General features: G+C 54.2%; 1 protein-coding gene across 7 annotated transcripts in view; it reads right to left on the reverse strand.

Annotated features, from left to right (window-relative positions):
• The window catches only part of ATP2B2 (ATPase plasma membrane Ca2+ transporting 2), a 330,440-nt gene that overhangs the window by 39,836 nt on the left and 266,389 nt on the right, over positions 1 to 24,215 (reverse strand). For all 7 annotated transcript variants that reach the window (XM_032458949.1, XM_032458953.1, XM_032458950.1 and 4 more), the window contains 7 exons: positions 16,800 to 16,925; positions 15,122 to 15,154; positions 13,947 to 14,006; positions 9,973 to 10,014; positions 9,008 to 9,166; positions 6,076 to 6,290; positions 1,620 to 1,862 (listed from right to left, as the gene is read on the reverse strand). In XM_032458949.1, the coding sequence (XP_032314840.1) occupies positions 1,620 to 1,862; positions 6,076 to 6,290; positions 9,008 to 9,166; positions 9,973 to 10,014; positions 13,947 to 14,006; positions 15,122 to 15,154; positions 16,800 to 16,925 (878 nt within the window). The remainder of the gene's footprint in view (positions 1 to 1,619; positions 1,863 to 6,075; positions 6,291 to 9,007; positions 9,167 to 9,972; positions 10,015 to 13,946; positions 14,007 to 15,121; positions 15,155 to 16,799; positions 16,926 to 24,215) is intronic.

Raw genomic sequence — 24,215 nt, forward strand, 5'->3', positions numbered from 1 at the left:
GCCACTGGTCCTCTGAAACACTGCCTAATTGAGACTTATCGCTGCAGAGATGTTTCGCAGCCCTCCTGGCAGATCCCAAAACTCCTTTTCACTGTAATTGCATAATACACATCTCAATTCAAGACCATCTTGCAGGGCTCTGCCCACACGCCCGCTCCCATCACTCCAAGCCTGCTCTGGGAATCGCCCCACCGCCGTCTCTGCCATATCTGCAGGACGAGATCATTAACAGCATCTCAGTTATTTTTAGGAAGGCCTGGGGAACAGCGTAAAGCATCACTGATCTCTCTTGGTTCCCAAATCGGGGCTAGGAGGTGGGGGGTGGGGTGGGGGTGGGGGTAGGAAGAAGACGAAAACGTCGTCATTTCTGGCATCCCCCACCAGCGTTCTCTATCAGCCCATCTGCACACGTTCTCCCGACCTACTTTCTCCTTCTGTCACTGCTGCCTCCTCAGCCTGCAGCTCTGGGGTGATGGGGTTGAAGCGCCAGTGTCTGGAGGCAGGAACCACCCCTCCGCATCCCCTACCCACCCTCTGCTGCTCGCTGCTGACTCATGCTCTTCTCCCAGATTTGATAAAGCTGCTGGTGGCTCCCGCAACCCAGTCTGAGCCTGAAGGTTTGGGCTGGCTCAGGGGCAGAAGGAAGAGGTCAGGACTGGGGCACACTGGCAAGGTGAGCAGAAAAGGTCAGCTGCTCACTCAGATGCTCGCACTGCAGAAATGCCCTACATCTGGGAGCCAACGGACCTCGGGATGGGCAAGTCTGTATTTCTCTTCATTCAAATGCTGGTTAATTACCAAAAAAAAAAAAAAAAAAAAAAAGGCAACCCGTGCTTCTAAATCAAACAGGGATTCCAGCAGAATGAGTCTAGGCAGCTCACTGAGACAGGAACATGAGTTTTTCTGATCAAAACTAGTAATATCATTACTATTAAAACAATGTCATTGGTGGTAGACTGTGTAAATGGCCACAATCAGTCCCCTCTCTGAATTCATGCCCTTTGCAATGTGACTTTGCAGTTCTTCCCATTAGAGATGGACTGTGTTTCCCTACTCCTTGAATCAGGGCAGGCCTCTGAACTTGTGTTGGCCAATAGGATGCGGCAAAATGACAATGTGAACAGCCCAGACCAGCCTGCTGGCGGAGGTGGGACCACATAGAGCAGAGATGACCCACCCCAGCTGAGGTCATCCCAGATCAGCCTACAGTCCTGCCGAGATCAGCAGAGCTGTCCACGTGAGCCACCGCAGATGCGCAAGGGAACGGCGTCCCCAGCTGAGCCCAGCCTGAACTCCTGACTCACAGAATCGTGAGCTAAACACAGGTTGGTTTTGAGCCACTATGTTTTGGAGTAGTTACATAGCAAAAGCTAACAGTAAGTTTTTGTTGTTGTTGGGAGGGCAATGCAGCATCTAAAAAACACAATTAACAACAATCTTTTTTCTTCGGGTCATGCAAACATCAGAGTTAAGTCAAACAGAAACAGGTTGCTTTTGATTTGACCACCCCAAAATACACCAGCAGGATTTAAACCTGTGCCTCACACTGCTCCACCTGCCAGTGCTGCCGTGTCGCCCCACCGGACGGCGTCCCCTCTGGCGGAGGCTGCACCACTTACCAGAATCTTGGTGGTGTAGGCGCTGTTGATGGCGATGGCATTGACCAGCAGCTCCATGGTCTTGGCATTGATGGAGCTGGGGTCGGGGATCTCCTTGTAGTGGACGTCGCCCACGTAGGCCTGCACCACTGTCATGCGGTTGGTGGTGAGCGTGCCTGTCTTGTCCGAGCAGATGGCCGTGGCATTGCCCATGGTCTCGCAGGCGTCCAGGTGGCGGACCAGGTTGTTGTCCTTCATCATTTTCTGGCGGAAGGGGCAGGTGAGAGAGCGACAGTGAGGAGAGGGAGCTGGGAGCTGGGGGACAAAGGGCACTGTGTAAACACATGGTCAGTGAGGCAGAGCAGCTGTTGGCTGCCCCTTTGCTTCGCTCATAGGATCTTGGTGCTGTGGTCTCTGGTCTCTGGGCTCCTTCTGTATGTGCAGCCCTTTGACTTTTTAAAAAAAATTATTTGAACCATTTAAAAGATTTGATTAATTGACTTTATTAATTTGGATGCAGAAGTCATCTGTATTCTTTATGGAAAAAATAGGGAAAAGGATGATAAATGAAGGTGGGTCCTCTCTGATTACTTCAAATATTTTTCTTTTATACCCTAAGAGAAATAAATTCCTTATTTAGTTATTTTTTTTTTCCGAATGTACCATCTTTAAATGGTTTTCATTGTCACTGTGGTTTCGCCAAAAGTAAATAAATTTAGGATATATATGTGTTAACACACATAGGACAATATCTGGAAAAAAAATAAAAATATTAGTGTCATTATTTCTGGGTGGTAGAATTATAGGAGGTTGTTATTGCTTTCTTGTAAAAATCGGCAGATTCTATTTCTCTACAATGAATAGGTACCATAACTTGCATAATAAAAGCCACAAATTTCTTTTAAATATAGATGCACAAAAAAGAAAACAGATCAGCCATCATTCTACCACCCAGCACTGACACATCTTACATACCAGCGTCCTTTATTTTTAAGTTTATAACAAAGAGGGAATCCCACTCTATGTATTATTAATTTTCTTGTATTCACCTCCCTTTCTTTCTAGCTCCATGCTGCTAGCTTCCTCCAGGTTCTCAAGCAAGTAATGAAAATAAAGTGATTCTTAGGGAACCACCACTCTTAATGCAGGTCCTCTTGACATAGTGACCCTTTCTGGCCAGGATGGATATGAAAAGTCACCAGAGGCTGAATCAGATACACTTCTAGTCTGTGCTTAGGAATCTGATATTATAAAGAAACTCTTTATAACAAAGGTTATAAAGGAGTGCAATTAGAATAATTTTAATAGCAGCTCATGTTGCCAAAAAAACGAGTAATGGGAGAATTATACTCTACTGCAGTTTCTCTTATAACCTGTGGTAACAGTCACAACGAAGTGTATGTTGAACCCATGGGCATCAGCAATTTGAGCCTGCAACACACTTTACGGTTTGCAAAGTTCTTCTGCACTTCTTGTCTGATGTTACAAGAATCCCTGAAGGTTTCACATTCTGGCAATCCAAAAAGCCCAGGCAAAGTGGCTTGACCTAAATGACACAGCTAGTGAGGGTTAAAGCTGAGATGTGAACCCAGCTCTTTGACCTCACAGCCTGGATCACTCCATTGAGATAGGCTGGGACGTGGGACGTGGGGCCCTTTTCTGGAGTGCTTGCACCTGGAGAAACGTCTCCTCCAGCAACAGAATATAAGGAAATTATAAGGGACTAAAAATAACTGCGTATATTTGCAGCTGGGGCAAAGTATGAACAGAAAAAGGCCAAAACACACCTGCTATTCCTGAAGTGCCAGCAGCAAGAGCAGGGACTGACTGCACATGATCCCTGCACACAGCACCACCAAGGGTTGGGCGGACCACCTAAGCCACCCTTCCAGCCTGACGCACTGGTCTGTCCCCACCCTCACCCCGTTTAAGGAACCAGCTCGTTCCCACTCAGGGCGTGAACAAGGGCACCCGTTACTTGTTTGGCCCCCTTGTGCTGGAGAACGAGTCCCAGTAAAGCCTTGTCTGAATTTCTCATCTGGCCTTTTATCAATTTCTATTGGTTAGAGTCCAAGAACCCATGTAAGTGACACCATCAGGACTCTGCCCATCTGTATTCTCTGACGAGAGTTTGTCTTTTGGGCTTAAGAATGTATAGGCCTGGCCAGAAAGAGAAAGAAAAATGAAAAACACCATATGATATCACTCATATATGGAATCTAAAAAAAAAGAAAAAGAAAAAGAAAAAAGGACACTATGAACTCATCTGCAAAGCAGAAACAGACTCGCACACATAGTAAACAATCTTATGGTTACCGGGGAAAGGGGGTGGGAAGGGATAAATTTGGGAGTTTGAGATTTACAAATGTTAGCCACTATATATAAAAATAAATTAAAAAAAACCCCAAGTTTATTCTGCATAACACAGGGAACTATGTTCAATATCTTGTAATAACCTTTAATGAAAAAGAATATGAGAATGAATATATGTATGTATATGCATGACTGGGACACTGTGCTGCACACCAGAGATTGATACATTGTAACAGACTTTACTTCAATTAAAACAAAAAAAGAATGTGCAGGCCTGAACTGCTCAGGACGGTCGTTACATCAGGCTACTGAACGCTGGAAGCAGGGCGGGTCTGACGTGAAATGTGCTGTTAGTGTGAAGCCCACGTCTGATTTTGAAGACATTGTGAAAAGAGGTGTGTAAAGCATCTCACTGACAGTTGGTGTAGTGTTACCTATTACACGTTGGCTTGATACTAATTCAGGCATGTTGGGTTAAGTAAATTGCATTATTACAGTTAATTTTAATTGTTTTAATTTTAACTGTTTTTCCTACTTTCTCTTTTTAACATGGCTACTAGGAAATTTAAAATCACACATGTGGCTCATGTCATCTCTTTACTGGACAGTGCTGATCTAAGTGGTCACCTCTGCCTTTTTGGTGGCAGCTCCCGAAGGGTAGGTCCAGGCTCAGAGAGGGGAGAGTTTGCCCCTCCTGGGTCGGGGTGCTGTACTGAGTTTATCAAGTGACTGTGTAAGTAATACTACCTAAGGCGGCTGAAGGCACAGGTGCCAGAGATACAAACTGTAGAAGGTGTAGAGGCCTAAGCTAAGGTGCAGAAGGCGTGGTCCCCCCAAACCAACTCTGGGTGACTTTTAAGGAGACCTCGAGCTCAGCTGGTTGGCTCTGGTAGGGGGGTCCCGACTCATGGCTGTGTGAGGGTCTCCATCTCCAGCCCCCGGGCCCCCGACCAGCATTATATTGTGACCGGTTTGGGCTTTGGTTTGTGGGATGGAGTTTCCTCAAGAACCCCAGAACAAGGAGATGATAAGGGCGGTATCTTTCACACAGAGCTGCCACTTTCTGGCACCTGCCTGTCCTGAGATCTTTTTTCTGTGTGAAATTACATCGGCAAGCCCAGCCCAAATTCCAGCTTGGAAACTGACGCTCACTGTGCCCTCTGGCGGCTGTGCCAATGCCTCAAAGCAAATGCCTTGTTTATAAACGTGCCCAGGCCTCTGCCCTCACAGGGACATCCTGGCATCGGGGCCCTGAGAAACAGGAGCGCAGGGCCCTGCCCTTTGAAGGGGGGAAGCCACGGGGCCAAGGGAAGAGGATGAGCCCAGGGTGTGAGGACCTGGGGGTGAGCTGGACTTGAAGTGTCCCCAAGAAGGTCAGCGCCCAGCGCCCACGAGACACCAGCCCCCTCACCCCAGTGTTTGGGCTCCACGGATGGCCCTGGGCCTGGGAGCAGGAGGTGGTGGGGCTCTGCCGTCAGGGTGCCACTGAGAAGCAGCCCCCAGCCCCAAGGCATTCATGAGCCTGTGGGCCCTTCGCTGAACTGCTTTCAAAGCCTCCTACTTGTAGGTCTTCTTCTGAGAGGAGGGGTTTTCCTATAGCCAGACACCTTTTTTATTTTAGGCTTCTCTCTTTCAAACTTTAGGGAGCAAACACTGAGATCAGTCAAACAAGTACTTCGGCGACTGTGGGGCCCATGAGTGCGAGGGCTAGACACCCACTTGCCTTTGATGGGACGGGGATGGGTTTGGGCCTATACGGTGATGTCTGCATTTTAATTTATTGTTTAAAGTTGAGTGGATCATCAGTGCTTAAAAATCAGGAGAGTTTATATTAAATCCTCATTTCTGGCTTTTCTGAAAAAAAAAATGTGAAGACCTGGCAACACGGGGCCTCATCGCCACCAGGTGACCCTCGGCTGGGCTGAATAGTGGCTGGGCTGAATAGTGGCTGTCCCTTGGGCCAGGGCATGGCTGTCCTGAAGGCATGTGTGTTTCAGGCTCCTGCACGCATCCTCTGTCCGAGCTTCCAATGTGCCCACTGCCTTCTACTTAGTTCTTCTCTCAGCCCCAGCTCTGGCCCCACCAGCCACCCCATGGATGCCCCTGAGCTGGGGCAGCCAATCTCAGCTGCATCGGCTGGCCGGCCCCGCTCTCCCCTCCTCACCTTCACTGAGTAGGCCAGCGAGATGGTGACAGCCAGAGGGAGCCCCTCGGGCACGGCGACCACCAGCACCGTCACGCCAATGATGAAGAACTTGACGAAGTACTGCACGTAGACGGGTGTGCACTCGGGGAGCCACGGCTTCTTGTTGACCACGAAGGTGTCCACGGTGAAGTAGAGCACCAGGATGATCACGGTGATGGCCGACATCACCAGGCCTGTGACACGGGGTGGAGGAGGCCTGCTCAGGGGGTGTCCTGGGGGTGAGCGTCCCTGGGAAGTGCACTGTGGACCCCAACCCTCGGCTAAAAGGGCTCTGGGGTCAGGCAGGCTGTGGCTCACATCCCAGCTCTGCCACATGTGCTTTGTGGCCTGGGGCTGGATCCTCACGGAGCCTCAGTTTCCTCTTCTGTATGATGGGGATGCATGTTTGTTTCATGTGGTTTTGTAAGGAGTTAATGCAATTAACACATGTAAATTGCCTGGTACAGTGTCTAACATGTAGTAGGTGCTGAGTGATCATGTGAATAAACTCAACACACATCAACAGGATAATTTGGATACGGATAACGCTGTGAAGAAAAACTCCAGGGAGATGTGACAGAAAGTGACACAGGCTGAAGATAAGAAAACATCCCAAATGTCCATTGACAGATGAGTGGATAAAGAAAGTGTGGTTGATACTATTGACTGAAATATTATTCAGCCTTAAAAAGGAAGGTCTGCCATTTCCAACAACGTGAATGGATCTGCAGGACATTATGCTAAGTGAAATGAGCCAGACACAGAAGGACTTAGATGAGGAATCTGTAAGAGTCAAACTCATAGAAGCAGAGACTAGAAGGGGAAAATTCTAGAGCTCTGCTGTACATCATAGTGCTGACAGTTAACGATGTGGTATCATGCACTTCAGGATTGCTTAAGGGGGTCTTAAGTGTTCTTAACCCAAAAAACTAAAAACAAAAACACCATGAAAGAACACAAGGACTTTCTTGGAGGTGGTGGATATGTTTAGTACCTTGGTTGTGGTAATTGGTATCATGGGCATATGCATATGTTGAAACTTGTCCATTAAATGTTTGCAATTTTTTGTACATAAATTATATCTCAATAAAACTAAAAAGGATGAGAAAAAGAAAAAAAAAAGCGACATGGAATGGTAGGCCCAGTAGCTACTTCAGCTAGGGTGGTCAGGGAAGATTTCCTGGAGGAGGTAATATTTAAGCAGAGAGACAATAGAGTGTTCCAGGCAGAGGAAACAGCAGGGGGTCCTTTCTTGGATGAGGAAATTGAGGCTCAGTGAGGGTAAGTGACTTGCCCGAGGCCACAGGCCAGGGAAGCACCTGCAGGTGGCTACCTGCCAGGATACCCCTGGGACCCCTCTTGCCGGCTTGGTGTGCCCGTCCACCCTCATCTGCTGCACGTGCTGTGCAGGTGCCGCTGAGACTACCCACACCTGCAGCCTCGGCCAGAGGAGGAGGTCGCTTGGGCAACTGGCATCTCCTTGTCAGAAAGCGCCTGGGAGTCCACCCACCCCAATCTGATGGCCAGTATCCAATGGCCGATGTGAGGGTCCAGAAGCCCAGCCCCTGCAGAGGTCCTCATGCTCCAGGGCTCCCGGAAGGATCAGGCGGAGAATGGGATTTCTCTGGAAACCTTGGCTGTATCTGGCTTCTTCCTGGGCCCTGTTGCACCCCTTACCCTTTAGAGGTCTCACCCTTCCCCAAATCCTGTGCCCACCCTTTCAGGTTCTGCTTTCAAGGAATTCAGCCCATGAGAGAAGCAGAGGTGGGATGTGAACCCAGAAGTGCTCAACTCTGAACTCCATGCTGGGCAGGGCTGAGGTGGGGGAGGGACATGCAAGAGGGCTTCAAAGGCCAGGGGTTGCCCTCATCACTTTGCTCCCTGCCCTCCACTGCCACGTGCAGGGATGGAGGAAATCCCTGGGCTCGTCGCTCCCCAGCCCCCACCTCCAGCTGCAGAGCCGCAGAGCCGGCTGGATCCCTGTCTGACAGTCGCAGGGGCGGGAAGCCAAGCTCCCAGCAGGCCCCTGAGTTTAAATATAGACAGCCAAGCCTGTAACTTGCCTCTCTTCTCCATGCTGTAGTGCCTATAATTAGAGCCTGGGAGACAGTCACGGAGGAGCAGGCAGCCAGATGGGGAGGCCTTCGCGTTTGCCACGTCCTTACCCGGGAGGGGGGGCCAGGGCCATGTCAGGCAGGCAGGGCTCACCCTGCAGCTGGGCTTGGCTTCACGGGCCACAGGGGTCACCATCAGTTATCACCTGCAGCTACCAACTCAGGTGGGAGACCCGGCTTGTGCGGGGGCTCCAACAAGGGGCTTCTCACTGGGCTCCTGGCACTGCCCTCAACCTCTTCAATCTGACCTTTGCATGGCAGCTGGGGCAGGCGGCCGTGATAGAGCTCAACTCCATCCCTGCCCTCCGCTGCTCAAACCTCTGCCAGGGCTCCCACTGTCCTCAGGAGCAAGCCTGCACTGCAGACTTCAGGCCTTACAGGATCCGCCCTCTGTCCAGCCACCACACCTGCCAAGTGCCAGGCATCTGTAGGTGTAAATGACCTCCTTTAATCCTCAAAGCAACCTGTGAAGTAGGGACTCAGGATTCCAAGTCCACAGACCGGGAGGCGGAAGCTCTGAGCTAGGCAAAGTTACGTGCACAGGCTCTCAGCCGTAGCTGGACGAGGACACAGGCAGGCTGCCCCCGAGCCCGAGCTTTTAGCTTTACTCTTCTGCCTCCCTAAGTGCCAGCTGAGCGCGTACTGTGTGAATACTCAGGCCGGTTGCTATGGTAGAGAAGGTGGGTCTCGTGTAAGCCCTCATTTGGCAGATGAAGTAACGGAGGCCCAGCTTGGACCAGGGCCCTGCCTGTGGGCCCCCCTGTGCCCCGCTCCCCCTTGCACCAGCCGTTGCTCACCGGCCTTGCCGATCTGCACCGCCAGCTTGGTGAGCTTGCCCTGCAGCACCGACTTCTCCTTCTTGTGCATGTTGGCCTTCTTTTTGTCGTCGGCATCGCCCCCCTCGGCACTCTTGAGTGGCTGCATCTCCATGGCGGCCGCCCCGTCCTGCTGTTTGGCTGCGCGGGGCAGATCACACACACACACACACACACAAACACACACACACACACACACACAGACACAGACACACACAGACACGCACACACACAGGTTAGCCTGCAGGGTGGGGATGTTGGCACCCACCCACCTGCCCAGGGGAGCATGGAAAGGCCCTCACTCCCCCACCTGGTCCCCTGCATGGCCAGCACAGAAGCTCTGCAGTGGGGGATTAGCCTCTTCCCACTGGAGACCCTGGTCCCAGGGCCACTGGCTGCCTTGGACCTGGAATCCAGGACACAGCAGAGAGTGACACAGCTCCACCCTAGATATCCAGCAGGAGCTGGCTGGGGTCTCCTCTGGGCCTGAACAAGCCCACAGGCCCTTCTGCAAATGGCCCCTTGGCTTTGCCCACATTCATTTGGACTTTTCCCAGTTGGTCCTTGGGCCGTGTTGCTGGGATATTAAGTAGTGACCAGGTAGAAGGGGAAAACAGGGGGCTGAAAAAGTAAAAAAGAGAGTCTCCGTCCACTTCCTCAGCACAGGACTGATGGATGAGCCTGGGGCCCGACCCCTTAGCCCCATAAAGATCTCAAAGAATCAGCTGCAAGTCTTCAGCTAAACGGGCCACCTGGCTCAAAGGCTGGGGAGAAGCTGGCTTGTAGGTGACATGTCCTTAGCCGGTGATGCCTCCCTTTGGTCTGGCATCACAGCTACCCCCCCAAAGATGTCAGGCACCCGCCGGAAGGGACGTCTGCCTTTGGTGTGGCCCTCAGACCCAGAGGGGAGGGGCTGCAGGGACCACAGGTTAATACAAAAGGGTTACCTTTGCTCTGGCTGGCGTCCACATTGCCATCCTGCATTTTACCTACACGACAAAGAATTTTAACAGACAACAGAGAACAGACAACACACGTCGGTCACCATGAAGACGCAACAGGGCCACGGACATTCATGTCAGGTGGAGGGAGGGCCGAGCCAGCTCTGCCCCTCTGTCCGGGGACGCTGGGGATGTTCCCGAGACCAGAGCAAACCCGCAGTGGCTGCAGGGTCGCTCTTGATTCTCTGGGGGCACAGAGAGAGCGCTTCTGTGGGGATTCTTTTGGCCCTGAGCGTCTTACAGATTACATGGCAGTCTTTGAGGGTAAAAGGGACCACAGTCCCTGGCAGGCAACAGAAGGGGTGGGAGTTCTCATGTCCCCAGGGAGTAATTTGGTTGGTGCCTTTTGCAGTCTGAGAGGAGGCAAAGAGAACTATGACACAGAGAGAGAGAAAGAGAGGGAGAGAGAGGGAGAGAGAGAGGGAGAGAGAGAGAGGGAGAGAGAGGGAGAGAGAGGGAGAGACAGGAGAGATTCTAGAACGGGGAGGAGTCTGGCCACTGTGTTTCTTAGTTTCTGGCACCAGGAGGACGATTTCACTTTCTCCTTCTCCTTATGAAAGGGCGTGAAGCCCCTGCATGGACACCTCCCCGTGCAGCCTCACTGGGGGTGATCCAGGCAAAGGGTGGGCAGGGGCTCCCCAGCGGTGGGCTCTGAGGTGCCCCCCAACCCCGTGCCCAGAGGCGTGGTGGCAGTGCCCTGGCTCCCAAGAGGAAGCTGCCGGCCTCTTCTTGCCATCGGGGCGCATGCTCTTTATTCCGGGTTGACCAGCTTGGGCCGTCGCAGACGGGTGAAGTCGGGTTGGTGGGGTCTCCTGGGTGCCCCCGAGCCCTGTGTATCAGGGCCTGATGCTCTCTGGCTGGGAAAAGGGCTGGAGTCTGGGGCTCCCCACTCCCTAATGAGGGCCACCTGGGAGACCGCCTCCCTAGTCTCGGCTCAAGGTATGTGGGCTGGATTGCAGGGTGGGAGGCACTGGTGGCTGCTACCTGGTAGCTAGACACCTGCCTTCACCTGCTGGCACTGAGGGGATGGGGGCGCCCTCCTGTCCCCTGGGCTCATGCAGAGCTTTGCCCATGGGCCCACCACCTCAGGAGGACTCTGAGGAGGTGGGCCACCCTCAGACGTTTGCTGTGAAGGAGACTCTCACTGCTCGTGTTCCAGGCACCTACGTGACCTCCTCCCCTCCACACCTCTACCCAGGGTGCACCAGCAGCACACTCATTTACAGATGAGTAACGGCGGCTCAGGGAGGCAGACACAGCGAGGTCTCTGCCAGGGGTCAGCAGACCCCTGAATGGAGAGCTGGCCCCAAAGTGCATGCACGTTTCTGCCCCTTCGGGAAGAATGCTGCCACCCCTCAGCCCCCTGAGCCCAGGGGAGGGGCGTTGAGGCAGCACTGGTGGGACTGGGCTTCTGAAGCCGAAGTTTTGACACCAAACAGCTGTATGGCTTTACCTCTCCCAGCCTCACACCCCCCTCCATCGCATGGGGATGCAACATTCACCTCCCGGAGCACCTACGAGTTGCCTGAGGGATAACCACTCGCCCTTCTGCAGTTTGCAAGTGTCTCAGCTCTTGTCAGTCTCCTGATACCCTGCAAGGCAGGGCGGGAGGGCTTTTCATCACTCTTGTTTTACAGATGAGGAGACTGGGGCCCAAGGAGGTTCAGAGGCAGCCGTCACTTATAGAGCATCCTGACGGCAGTCCTGTGACTGCGTTAGTCTCATCCCCACCACCATATCCATGTTACAGGTGATCCAGAGGGGAGAGGAGCTTTCCTGGATCCCAGCCCCACACCATCTCTCTAGGGCAGTGCAGTGCTGTTCCTGCTGCCTCTCACGGCCAAAGGTCCATGACCCACCCTAGGGATTAAAGAGAAAGGTCCCTGCTGTTCTACTGTAAAATTCTTTCTACCGGATTAGAAAACAAAACCGAAAAGGGCTTTTCAGAGCCAAGAGGAATGAACTACAACATTTTTATTTTTAAAAATAATTTTACTAACTGGGCTGAAGTGCACCGGAGGACTGGGCCTCAGCGGTTGGTGCCAGACAGCACATGGGGCCTTTATCTGCATTGCAACTACCAGATGCGATAGCCCGGGTGTGCCCATTAGCCAAGCTAGCAATTTCCTCTTTTATTTCCACAGTGACCACGTGGCCAGATAAAAACAATCAACAATGCCTATGTTTGAGGAAGGGAGCTGTGTTCTGGGGGTGCTTTGCTTGGTGTGGATGGTCTGGTTTCTCAGAAGCAAGGGACTCATCTGGGGCTCTCTGGGGTCCAAATCCTAGCTCTGCTACTTGCTAGTTTTGTGACCATCTCCCTGAGCCTCGGTTTCCTCATCTTTAAAGTGGGGACAGTAAACTCTGAATCACAGGGTTTCTGTGAGGATTAAATGAGATGCCTGCAAAGTGCCTGGCACACAGTCAGTGGTTAAGAAATGATGGTTCCCCATCTTTTCCTGCAGGTTTTCTTGGGATACTTGGAGCTTTCTGCTACAGTTGGAAGTGAGGCTGTCCTTTTTCTGGGACTGGCCAGCCTGGATGCAGGCGACATGTTCCTGAGCCCAGCAGGCTCATCGTCCTGGGAGAAAGAGGACGCCACTTCCTGTTTCCTTCCGCCCTGTCAGGTGGGTTTGCCTGCGTCCGGTCTCTCTGGTATCCCTGCTGCCTCTCCCGCACGTGACACCACCCACAACTCAAGTTGTCCTCCTTTGTCCTCCTGGGCCTGAAATAGACCCACACCCGAATTAGCCTTCTTGGCAAGGTGCTGCTCACAGAGGAGTCTTGCCCAGCCCCTGACGTCTACTAGGTGCTTCCATCTTTGGTCACTTTGAATCCGGGTGGCTCAGCCAGAGGTCTGGGCAGGGGATGGGAGGATGAGGTGGGATCTGAACTCTATGTGTCCCAGGAGTGGTGAGGAGTAAATGATACAATGGATGAGAAACGCGCAGCCCGGTGCCCAGGATGCGTGATGCTGGAGGAAAGCATTCCCTTTCCTCCACTTCTCCGGGGCAATGGTTTCATGACGGAGCCCCAGCAGCTCTCAGCAGTTCAGGAGACGACTGGGTGACTATACGTTAACCAATATGGGGAGGGGGATGTATCTGAGTAAACAGAGCTGAAGATGGGAGGGTACAGAGATAAGAAATCTTCTAAAGGCTTGGAGACAAGTGAATGGAATTCCTTCCTGCCTGTGTGTAAGGAGGTTAAGATGCAGACCCCAGGCGCAGTGGCATCCCCCTGTCCCCACTGCCCATGCCCGAGGGGGCCAGTAAGAATGCAGAAACTCAGGACAAACGCTCCAGCACAGGCAACAGCAAGAAACACCAGTCCACATCCGAGGGACAGAACTAGACCCGAGCCCAAGTGAACCCCCGGCCCGTTTGCTCCGTGAAAGAGAAGAGGAAGAATGTCTACCAGTGGCTCAGCCATGCTACTGATGGGGCCCAGGAGCTAAGCCCCGGCCTGGGTCCCCCTGCCTCGAGGGAATTGTCCAGTGGAGGACTGAAGCTTTCACTGGGGACCCAGACGCCAGCTTCAGCCCAGGTCCTGACCCCCAGGCCTTCTTCCCAAAGCCAGGGCCAGGAACGTGCTTAGGAGAGGGCCACACTGGGTGGGACACTGCTTCGTGGGGGCCAAGTCTGAAGCCAAGGTCATGTCCCTCTTCTGGGCTCCTCTGGGGGTCAAGGGACCAACAGCAGCCCGCGCCATTGGGGCAGCCGCGAGTGGGAGTGGAGCTGGTTCCCTGGTGGTGGCTTCTCTCTTAAGCACCTGACCCGTGTGAAAGGATGATGGTCCCAGAGCTGCCCATGCACATCCAAGATCTGTGCTGTCCAGAACAGGGAGAGGCAAGCCCAGAGTTGGGGGTGGGGGGAGACGCCCATCCAACCCAGACCGAGAGCTCGCCATGGGAGACGTACCATTGACTAGGCTGGCATTTGCACTATCTGCAGCATTTGAACCTGCCGCACCATCGGCCGCTGCGGGGGTGGGAGGGATGGAAAATGCAGTGTGTCACAATGGAGAAAAGCAACAACAGTCAAGACATGAAGCAACTTGTGGGAGATAACATGACTATATTCTTTAAAAAAAGAAAGCTCCGTTGGAAATCGAGGAACTCAAATTTGGGGGTCGGGGGTGAAATGTTCCCATAGAGATGTCAAAGAAATCAAGGGGAAAAAAACTCAAGACATGGAGGGTCTTTGAAATAAAATATGGAGGATGATCAATGTGCTTGGGGGGATGGCACTGTCGGTGGTGAGGTCTGGACCAAGGCACCCCGCTGACCCAACCCATCAGGAGGGTCCTTGTCAGAGAGGGTTCAATGAGGAGGGGGGTCTGGCTGCCCGTCAGAGCCAGAGGGGCCCGTAGCCAGGAGTCGATTCAAAACGTCCACCAAGTGGTGAGCAGTGTGGGCACCAGCCATTCTGAATGAGTGTTTGCTGTGACGGTTGCTGTGTCCTCAAAGAACATCCGTCCTCGGCAGTGACTTAGGACTCATGCCCTCGACTCAGGTCACTGCCCGTGGCCAACTCCTCCTGCCCTGACTGGCACTCAAAAGGTTGCCTTGGTGACCCCATGTGAGATGTCCCACTATTTAAAAGGATGCATCAAGCCTGTTGCATTTTGTGCATGAGGCAGAGGAGGTACCAGTGAGTTTTCCTTAACTGAGAAATTAAAAAATGACACGAGATGGTCCAATTCCCTTGTGTTCTGTCTTGGGGTGGGGAAAAGAGAGGGCAGGGACCGCGGGGTGAGGTGCCGTGCCGTGTAGGGAGGGGAAGCTGGGACGGGCCCTGTGGGGTGCAGGCAGGGAGCAGGGCTGAGGGTCACGGGGTGTGCCATGGGGCTGAGGGTGCATGGAGACGGCGGTGCTGCCCGCTGCACTGGAAGCACGGGCAGGGCAGGGAGGCCGGGTTGGGGGGCTGGCCTGTCCCATGGGGGTACAGTGGAGGGCTGGCGGGGCGGGGCAGGGCCTGCAGCTGTCAGGTAGCCCCTCTAGCTGTGTGCTGGGGGTCGAGGGCCGGGGCTCAGGGGTCCATGGCTGCTACTATTTCTAGAAACCCCATCGACCCTGAGGGGTGTCTTACTGTACCTGGTAGCTGAAGGCCATCCCCCTTCTTCACACCTGTGTGATGATTGTTGAGACACGTTAATGAGGAGAAGCACATGCAGCCGCCTCTGTGTGCGCGCACACACACGCACACACACACACGCGCACGCGCACACACACACACACGCCCATGTGAACACCCGTGCACACCTGGGCACGCCCGGGGTCATCCTGAAGCGGGGACCCCCAGGGGGCAGGCTTTAAGCACCGTCCCTGGTGGAGGTGATGGGATGGAAGTGTTGAGAAGGTCCCGTGCTTCTCCTGGGGGCCTGAGAGGCTGGGCCCCCCATCCTCCTCTGCCGCATCCCCTCCACATCTCACCTCTTCCCTCTACACTGAGGCCCCCATCTCGCTGGGGTGCAGGTAAATGTTTAGCAAGGGACCTGGGCCTTTGCTTTGGGGACAGAAGAGGCCTCTTTTTGTACTGCCTTTTTGAAAACATCAGTCTGGCCTGAGGGAGCTTCTAGGTGCTTCTGTCTCTTACCCAGGCCCCAGGGAGGCCAAGGAAGTGGGCAGAGCTGCTGCATCCTGTCCGACTGCCCACACCTGGGGCTACAGCTGGCCACAGCTTCTACATCATTGCGTGGATGCTGACCTGACATGCTCTGGGCCCCTTGGCCAAGACTTTGTCCTCAGTTTGAACCTCAGCTCTCCCAGATCTCAGCTTCGCACCACTGTTCCTGCTGGTGGGGCAGCTGTAATCTTAGGGGGACCCCATTAGGAAAGAGGTTTTGCCCCTGGGAACAAAGAATCTTATATCACGACCTGGGCTCTGTGCCTGGTTGAACTCTGAGAGCTGGAGGTGGCAGGGCCGCCCGTCAAAGGGAAGGAGGGGCCATCTACTATCTCATCTCCTTCTCCTGGACTCCAGGAGGTCTGGGTGTTGGGGACCCTCCTCTGGAGCTTGGGGAAGGAGACAAGACAAAAGACTGAAGATGTAAGAGGGAGCTGCCCCCAAGACCAAGTGTGAGTGTCAGGGAAGGAACTGGCTGTGCTGGGCCAGAGGCCTGGCCTTGGATTTGGGCCTCAAGTGCTGGGATTTGGTCTTGTGTCTTCTGACCATCCCTCCCCTGCTGAGAGGCGGCCCACCTGCTGCACCAACGGGAGCCCAAGGAGTGAGGAATCTTGTTTCCTGGGGGAGGATAAGCCAGAACCCTGCTGAGGCGGCAGCTCCAGGGGCACTGGAAGGAGACTCACAGCAGTTGACTTGGAGACATGCATTTGACCACCTTCTCCAGAAGCCCCTCTGCCCACGACTGGGGAGAGTCTACATTGGGCGAGTGAGCAGTTCTGCTCAGTGGAGTTGAGAACAGTGGACAAATACACCCGGGAGGGGGGGATTTCTATTTGGTATCAGGGGTGATGATGGTCACATTTGAGGCTGGAGACTCGGCAAAAGGCTCGGCACCCTTGGCCTGGCCTTGGGGGAAGGGGGAGCCCCCATGACATGACTGGACAGGACAGAGACTGGGACAAGACCCTGGAGATGGAACAGACAGAGCCTCCTGGCCCAAGCAAGGCCTCGAGGATGCAGGAGGCGGCTGTTGGCACAGGGTGTGGACATAAAAGGCACTCAATAACTATTTTGTTGAGTGAATGAATCAACAGAAATTGTGGCCTTAAGAGCTCTTTTCCTGGTACGCGACGGGGTTGGGCTTACCTTTCTTGTCTTTCTTCTCTTCCTCCTCACCACCGGCCCCCAGCAGGGTAAAGATAATGCCGGTCTGAGAGTTCACGCCCACGGCGGTCACCACCATCCGTCCAGAGCCCTCCATCACGTGGGTCCCTGGGGAAGGGGATGAAAGCTAAGTTACCACCGCATGGCCCAAGCCCCTGCCCCCAAGGAGTGGAAGAAACCCGGTCCCAGCCAGCTTCCGGCAAGTTGCCTGCTGAGGTCCTTGGGCATTGCCTGTGGTTAAGGTTCAAAGAGTACTTTAAAGATGATTTCACCTTGGGACAGTGCTGTGATGGGCCTGGGGCTTAAACACTGCTGAACCTCAGTTCTCAGGGCCCCAGACAGCCCAGGCCCACCACCTCCACCCAGTCCTGGCGGGTGCCTTCCTCCCTCCTCTCTCCTCCCCCACTCCTCTTGCAGCCTCACGTGCCAAGCAGGGACCACTCTCTCTTTTCCTTATTGATATAACTAGAACCAGACCTCATTCTGCTTAATTTTGCAACTGGCAAAAAAGTGCCAACTAAGCCCTGAACAGGATTGTTTAAAATGGGGACCACCTCCTTTCCAAAGATCGGGGGACAGAAATCAGGTCTCTGGGAACCTGGACAGGAAAGCAATGACATCTTTATTTTCACAAACATAGAACTGAAAGTTAGCATTTCCCCACATTAAGAACGTAAGCAACAAAACCCAGGAGTGTCAGTGGTGCCCACACCATTGCGCACGTTGCAAAAATCACAGATTTTTTTATATCACTTTATAGCTGCTGCAGACACCACTGACGCTTATCCTTCCTTCTTGTATAACGAAGGCAGGTATGGCACTGACCGCTAGATCTTCTTACTCAGTGTGCTAATAAGGAAGCACACATGTTACTGTATCACCCACTGATTTTCTTTTATCACTTTAACTATTTCAGTATAATTGGCTTCCTTTGTGATTCAATGTATTTTGTTCTATGCATTACAGAACATCATTCTGAATAGGGGTGGCCCATGATGATCTCAGGATTTCCAAGGGGTTCACGGTGCCAGAAAAGTGAAGAATTTTCCTGAAACTTAGATTTTCAAACTGGATTCTAAAAGGTCTTGGAATTCTTTCAGGGGGCCGGCAGGGGGCCACGGAGGGTGAGGCGGGGGTCTTTGGTCAGAGTGGCCCCACTTTTACTCATCTTTGGGATTTTTGTGTCAGCTCTTATTTGACAAGAGGACGCTCTGCTTAGTAAAGGACCTAGATAAGTAAAGTTTGGCTTGTCAGGTGCCTGATGTTTCCAGTTTTCATTTTTAAGGCTCTGGCTAGAAAGCTCTCAATAACACAGTACATAGCTCATCCTTCAGCAGAGAGGAAAGAATCCAGTCCCGCTCGGTGCAGGGTCTCAGGCTGTCCCCGGGCTGTGCAGGAAGAACCATGCTCGGTGCACTCGACAGGTGGCCACGGCCACTGACCCCCAACGCTAAGCGGCCCGATGACTGGCTTCTTGAGCTCCTTTTGCTGTTTAGAGTTTTTCCTTCTTTCCCCTCGAGATCGACTGCCATTTTCTTCCCACTTTCAGGCCAACTTGCCACCAATGTCCTGCTCCCAATCTTCCCATTTGCTTCAGACTTGAAGCCTAGGTGAGCCAACCCGTTACAACTGTATCTAAAGCAAGAGCAAGAGGTTCTGAGTCAAGGCTCGAAGCTCCTTCCTTAGAGCAGAGGGACCTATTTTCACTTTTCAAGAGGTTTCTCCTACCCCTTCCCTTTCCTGCCAGGATCTGAGAGCTTGAGATTGTGTGTGTGCATGTGTGTGTGGACATGGGCCTGTATGTGTGGGGGGTTTCAGCCTCTTGGCCTCCAGGATCTTGAAGTGCTTTAGAGACAGATAGATACTCTCCAGTAAGTTCCTCTGAGGCAAGAAAAGGTCAGCCTGTCCATCCATGATGGGTAAAGCAAGTCGTGAAGGCTCCCATAAGGGGCATGAAGCCTGGTGAGCTGGACCAGCACCCAGGCTCTCAGACGGTGAGTTCTTCAGCTGACTCCTTGCCTGTTCCCAGGCTCTTTCATCCCCGGGTAGGGAACAGTGGGGACCACAGAGTGAGCTCGGACACTGACTCCAGTCCGAGCAGCCCAGGCCTGGTGTTTTTTCTATCACAGGCAGACCTTGGAGTCCACCCACCCCACAAGGGGCACAAACTGGGAGAACCTGGCCCAATTATGGGGCTATGGGAATTATAACAACTTGCTGACAAAGTGCTTTCTTGTGCACTGGCTCAGCTCATGTGGGGGCTAGCAGAAGGGGTTGTTAGCTATCAGCAGCATTAGATAAGGAAACTGAGGTCCAGAGACCTCACCTCAGTGGGGTGAGGTCACTGTAGACCTTTAAAGGCGAGGGATGAACCCACTTCCCTGCGTTCACAGGGTGTAGACGGCAGTGGCAGTAACCGTTGCTACCTTCTGTAAGACACCTACCAGGCATCATGCTCAGTTCTTCACATGCCGTCATCTCATTATTAGTCCTCACACTGGCCCGTGGTTTACAGAGGAGGAAACTGAGGCTCTGGGACAAGTGGCCTACCCAGGGTCACCAGGTCTTTGTCCTGTTTGTCACATCCTGCTCTTCCCCAGGAAACAAGGCCTCACTCTCTGTTCCCAAACATATTCGTGAAAAAGTTCGCTCTGCCTGGGTGGCAATGGAGAAGCTGCTCCCCACCTCCCCAGCCCTGGGCGGGATGGAAAAAGACACAGGGGGCCAATTTACACGCAAGATAATCAGACCCCAAATCACCTTCTAATCTAATCACTCCCATCACAGCAGGGAGCTGGCGGCTTTGAACTGGGAGGCAGGGGAAGAGGGAGGAAGAGGGAGGAAGGAGGAGGAAGCCAGGGAGGTGGCCTCTGGATACAACACGGGGACACGGGGACACAAGGTGAAGGCATAGCATGACCCCCACCCAGCCTCGATGAGCCTGGGGTGGGGAGGGTCCTCCAGCCCCCAGCATTAGATGAGCTGGAGGAGCTGGGGACATCAACCTCCCTCTCTGGTCCTCCCTCTCTCGGTACCCCAGCAGCACGCCCAACCTGGCTCTGACCACTGTCCCCCAGCTCAGACACCCTCCATAGCTCCCCAGAGTCCAAACGCCTCGGTCACCACCCTGGATCAGACCTCACCCTTCTTCCGGCCCTTGACCACTGATTCCTGCCCTGGGCCCTCTGCCCTGGAAGCAGCACAGCTCACTGGGTCTTTCTGTCCAGCTCCCGTCCCTAGGCCCATTCCCCACTTTGCTCACACAGTTATGAATGCCCTTCCCTCACCTCTTGTCCAAAATCTCCTCTTTAAGACTCAGGACAAATGCCTCTCCTCTTAGGGGCATTCACTCCCCTGATTGCCACAAAAGGACCTCACCTCTCTCCTCTGCACCTCCCCCTGCAGTTTCCCCTGGGGGTGCTTCCAGGCTTGGCTTCCCCACTAGACTGTGAGCCCCTTGGGGTCAGGTTCTGAGCATGAGTCTCCTCCCCGCCTCCCGCTGCAGAGGCTTGTAGCTGGAACCCAGCACTGCGGCCATTGCTGGCTCTTTTTTGGATTTTCCATGGTGGGGCTGTGTTAGGTGTATCATGGAGAATCCACACACCCTCACTAAGCCATCTTTATGGTTTTACAAAGGGTCAAATTCATCTAACCTAGCCCTCCTCCCACACCTCACTGGGCTGTCCCTCTCCCCTGCCAGGACCTCAGAGCCTGGCTGCCCCTCCTGCCAGAGGAGGGACAGAGCAGGCCAGCAAGTGGGGTGCACTGAGCTCCCCGTGGCAGAGCTAGAGTTTGACAAGATGAAGCTTCTGAGCCCAGAGAGAGCAGAGAGCTGACTGAGGTTGCACAGTGCCCCCAACCCCAGACTGTCACATGCCAGCCCCAGGACCCCCTGCAGAGGGAAGTGCTTAACCCCCAAGGCTGTGGCCAGCCGTGGAACCAGGCACACAAGCCATGGGTCTCTGGGTGGGACAGAGGCGAGACCCCTTTGGGTATGGCACCCCCTTCCCCTGGGCCGTGCACTGGGCCCCCATGTCCATAGTCCCTTGGGTACCATCCGGTAGCCCCCACCTCCTCCAAGGCTCCATGGGGTCCCTGATAATACACAGGCATCAGGGGAGGGGGATGTGGTCCACAGAGAGCCCTGGGCTGGGGAGGACGGGACAGGGGGGTCAGTCTGCTGTCTGCTTCTGATTTGCTATGTGACCTGAGGCCAGCCCTCTCCTCACCGGACCTCAGTTTCATCTTCTGTAAAATGGGGAGGACTGGCTTATGTCAGCACCTCTCAGCAATGAAGTCTAAGCACTTCAGGTCTCAGGGAGACCACGGTTACTCCTGGGTCGGGGGGGGCACCTCCATTAAAAGGCAGCATCTCAGGGAGTTTGGATCTCGGTTTGGATGGGCCAGCAGAGGCCTGAGCAGATAGACTGACCACATAGCGTTCCCTGCCTGGACCACGATGTGGCGGAGTCTACCTCTGGGCCGTGCTCTGGGGTCCGAGGGGCCCCTGTGGTCCCTGCCCTCCAGGAGCTCACTGTCTGGCTGGGACTGATGGGAGCAGACAGGCACACAGGTCAGCAGCAACACAAGACAGCAGAGGCCCAGGAGCCGCGTGGGCCAGCGGGAGGCGCAGCGCAGACACCGGCGGGGAGGCTGGACAGTGTGACGGCCGCGGAGGGGCTGGGCTGACGCTCAGGGCTTGTGAAGGGAGAAGCAGCCTGAGCGGAGGGCCGCAGGGGTGGGTCTCTGTACGGTGCCCAGCAGGGAGCCACTGGAAGTATTCTGGGGGAGGGAAGCTGAGAACTAACATTCGTGGAGGGTCCCCATGTGCCCTGCGCTATCTGAGCGGCTCTTCCCACTTGGTGGCCACTATCCCTGGGTGAGATCATCATCGTCACTCAGCTCTCCCAGACAGGAAGCAGAGAAGTCACCTCTGCATTCAGCCTGTGAGGGCAGAGCCGGGGAGGGGGTTGGCTCCAGTCTCCCGTTCTCTCCTTCTTGCCGGGAAGGCTTGTGCACAAAGTCAGAGGCAGAGCTGTCTGGGGACAAGGCCCCAAGGAGCAAGAGGGAGGCAGGAGAGTGCTGGGAGCTGTGTCAGCATCCAGCTCCCGTCTGTCCATCTGTCTGTCTATCCATCCATCCATCCACAAAGCAGAGAGGAGCTCGGCCCCAGGAGCACTGTTATTCGCACCAATGGATGGCCTGTCCTGCCGCACCTGAACCTCCACTCCTTCCCCGTGAAGGTGATCTGAGGGTGGACTAGAACCTTCCCCACTGCACGCTCAAAGCCCATCTCTGCCTCAGACTTGCTCCAGGCCTGGTCCAGATGGCAGGCATCTTGGGGCCAAAACCTCATGCAGTGGCAAGTGGGGTGCACTGAGCCCCCGAAGGCAGAGCTAGAGGAGTCAAGTTTTACAAAATAAAGCTTCTGAGTCCAGAGGGAGCAAATGGCTGACTGAGGTTGCACAGGGCGTGAGGCACAGGGCAGGGCTCGAACCCAGGGCTCCTCACTCTCCCGGTTTTGACTTCCCAAGCCTCTCTTTGGACAGGGAAAGGGGAGAGGTCAGACTTTCTAAAAGGTCTTTTCGTTGGGGTAGGGATGTGCGGAGGGGATGGAGGCCATTTCTGGGGATTGTTACCTGCTTCCGGCACAAGCACCAAGCAAGCCAACGCACTCGGAGCACTAGACAGCTGGCAAAGCGTTTCAGCACCTGCCAGCCCATCCCCCTCACAACAGCCCTGTGTGTAGGTTTTGGCGCAGGCACAACCCCAAGCCCCTCCGCCCACCTGCGGCCTCTCTGGCTCAGAGAGGTTGAGCGATGGCCCAGGGTCACACAGCTATGAGCGGTGGAGCCGGGACTGGAACCCGTGCTCTATCCACTACACCTCACTGCCTCTCGTGGAGAAGAGGCAGGGTAGTGTAATGGAGAGAGCATGGGCCGAGCGGCGGACTGGGCTTTCCTGCGTCACGGTGAAGTCCTAGGCTCCCAGGTGGCAGTGGCAGAGGCAGCAGGTCGGGCTTCCCATGCCTGGCCTTCTGCTTGGTGGGCTGGGTGGGCAGCAGGCCCAAGAGGGTGTGTTGATGTCCCGGGTGACCTCACGCTGTTCATGCTCTGGCTCCAGGGGTGATGGAGGAGGGTGGGGTCCCACAGGGGGCCGAGCCACTGGGCCTCCTGGAGCCAGGCCCTGCTGCCTTTATGGACCGCCCTCACCCCTGCCCACTGGCCCCTGCCCTTCCATGGCCATACTGACGGTGCCAAGTTGCTGGTTTTCCCACGGAATTTAGTATGAGATGCTTCAAACAGGCCATGCTGCTGGATGATAAAGTCGCAGGGTCCTCAGAGACGAGCATGTGTGTGGGCCTCAGTTTCCCCAAGCTGCAAATCAAGACAAGGCCAGAATTCTCTAGGGATCCGCGAATCTCCCAAAGGGCTGCAAAGTGACAAGCTGGGGGTATTTATTTCTCATAAAAAGGATTGTTGCTTCTGGAGAACTCCTGTGGCTGTTCATGACCCAGGAGGGTTAAAAACCACTGACCTTCTAGGAAAAGCAAAGGAGGCTGACAAGGTGGGACATTTAAACGCCACACAGCATCCTGCACTGGGCCCCAGCCTGGAGGATGCTGCGGGGCCAGTCGGCACATGTGAACGTGGACACTATGTCGGGGAACAGGACTGCATCAGTGCTGAGTTTCCTGAATTGGTAGCTGTGCTGTGGTTACGCACAAGAATACCTCTTCTTGCGAGACACAGCTGAAGCAGGAAGGGGCTGAGGGCCATCCCGTCTGCCTGGCGGTGGGGAGACTGAGGCCCCCGAGAGCAAAGGCGGGATGGCGGCTACAACAGCTGAATCAGAGGCGGGGGCATTCGGACGTTCAGTGCACTATTCTTGCAACTTTCCTAAAAGTTAGAAATTACCTTAGAATACTAAGAAAAGGGTTTGCACTCCAGGGCCCTCCCGTATGTTGCTTGACCCACACAGGCTTTTAAGAAACTGGAATTTCTTGCCAACACTTAAACATTGGGAGATTGCATGTGAAAATCTGAATTTCTGGTTTCCCTTGCAAAGTGGACATTGCAGCCGCCCTGGTGGCACGTCCGCAGCAGAAGCAGCTGAGCGCTTGGTTTGGCACCCAGCTCCCCCTGCCCGGCCCTGGGGATGTGGGGCCTGCGAGTCCTGCACATTTCTCTCTGGCTAGGCTGAAGACACCGCAGACATGGGCCTGTGTCTGCCTGCCCGTCCTGGGGACAAGCTCTAGGCCTTTAGGATTTCCTCTGTGCCCCAAGCACTGGAGACATCAGAGTCTTTCGGAAGGCTGGTCTTCCCCTATTTACCAGACTGGGAGACTGAGGTCCTGAGGGGCAGAGGTCACAGCGGGAGCCGATGCAGGGCAGGGAC

The sequence above is a fragment of the Camelus ferus genome, chromosome 17, assembly GCF_009834535.1.
Source record: "Camelus ferus isolate YT-003-E chromosome 17, BCGSAC_Cfer_1.0, whole genome shotgun sequence".
In the NCBI taxonomy this organism is placed as follows: Eukaryota; Metazoa; Chordata; class Mammalia; order Artiodactyla; family Camelidae; genus Camelus; species Camelus ferus.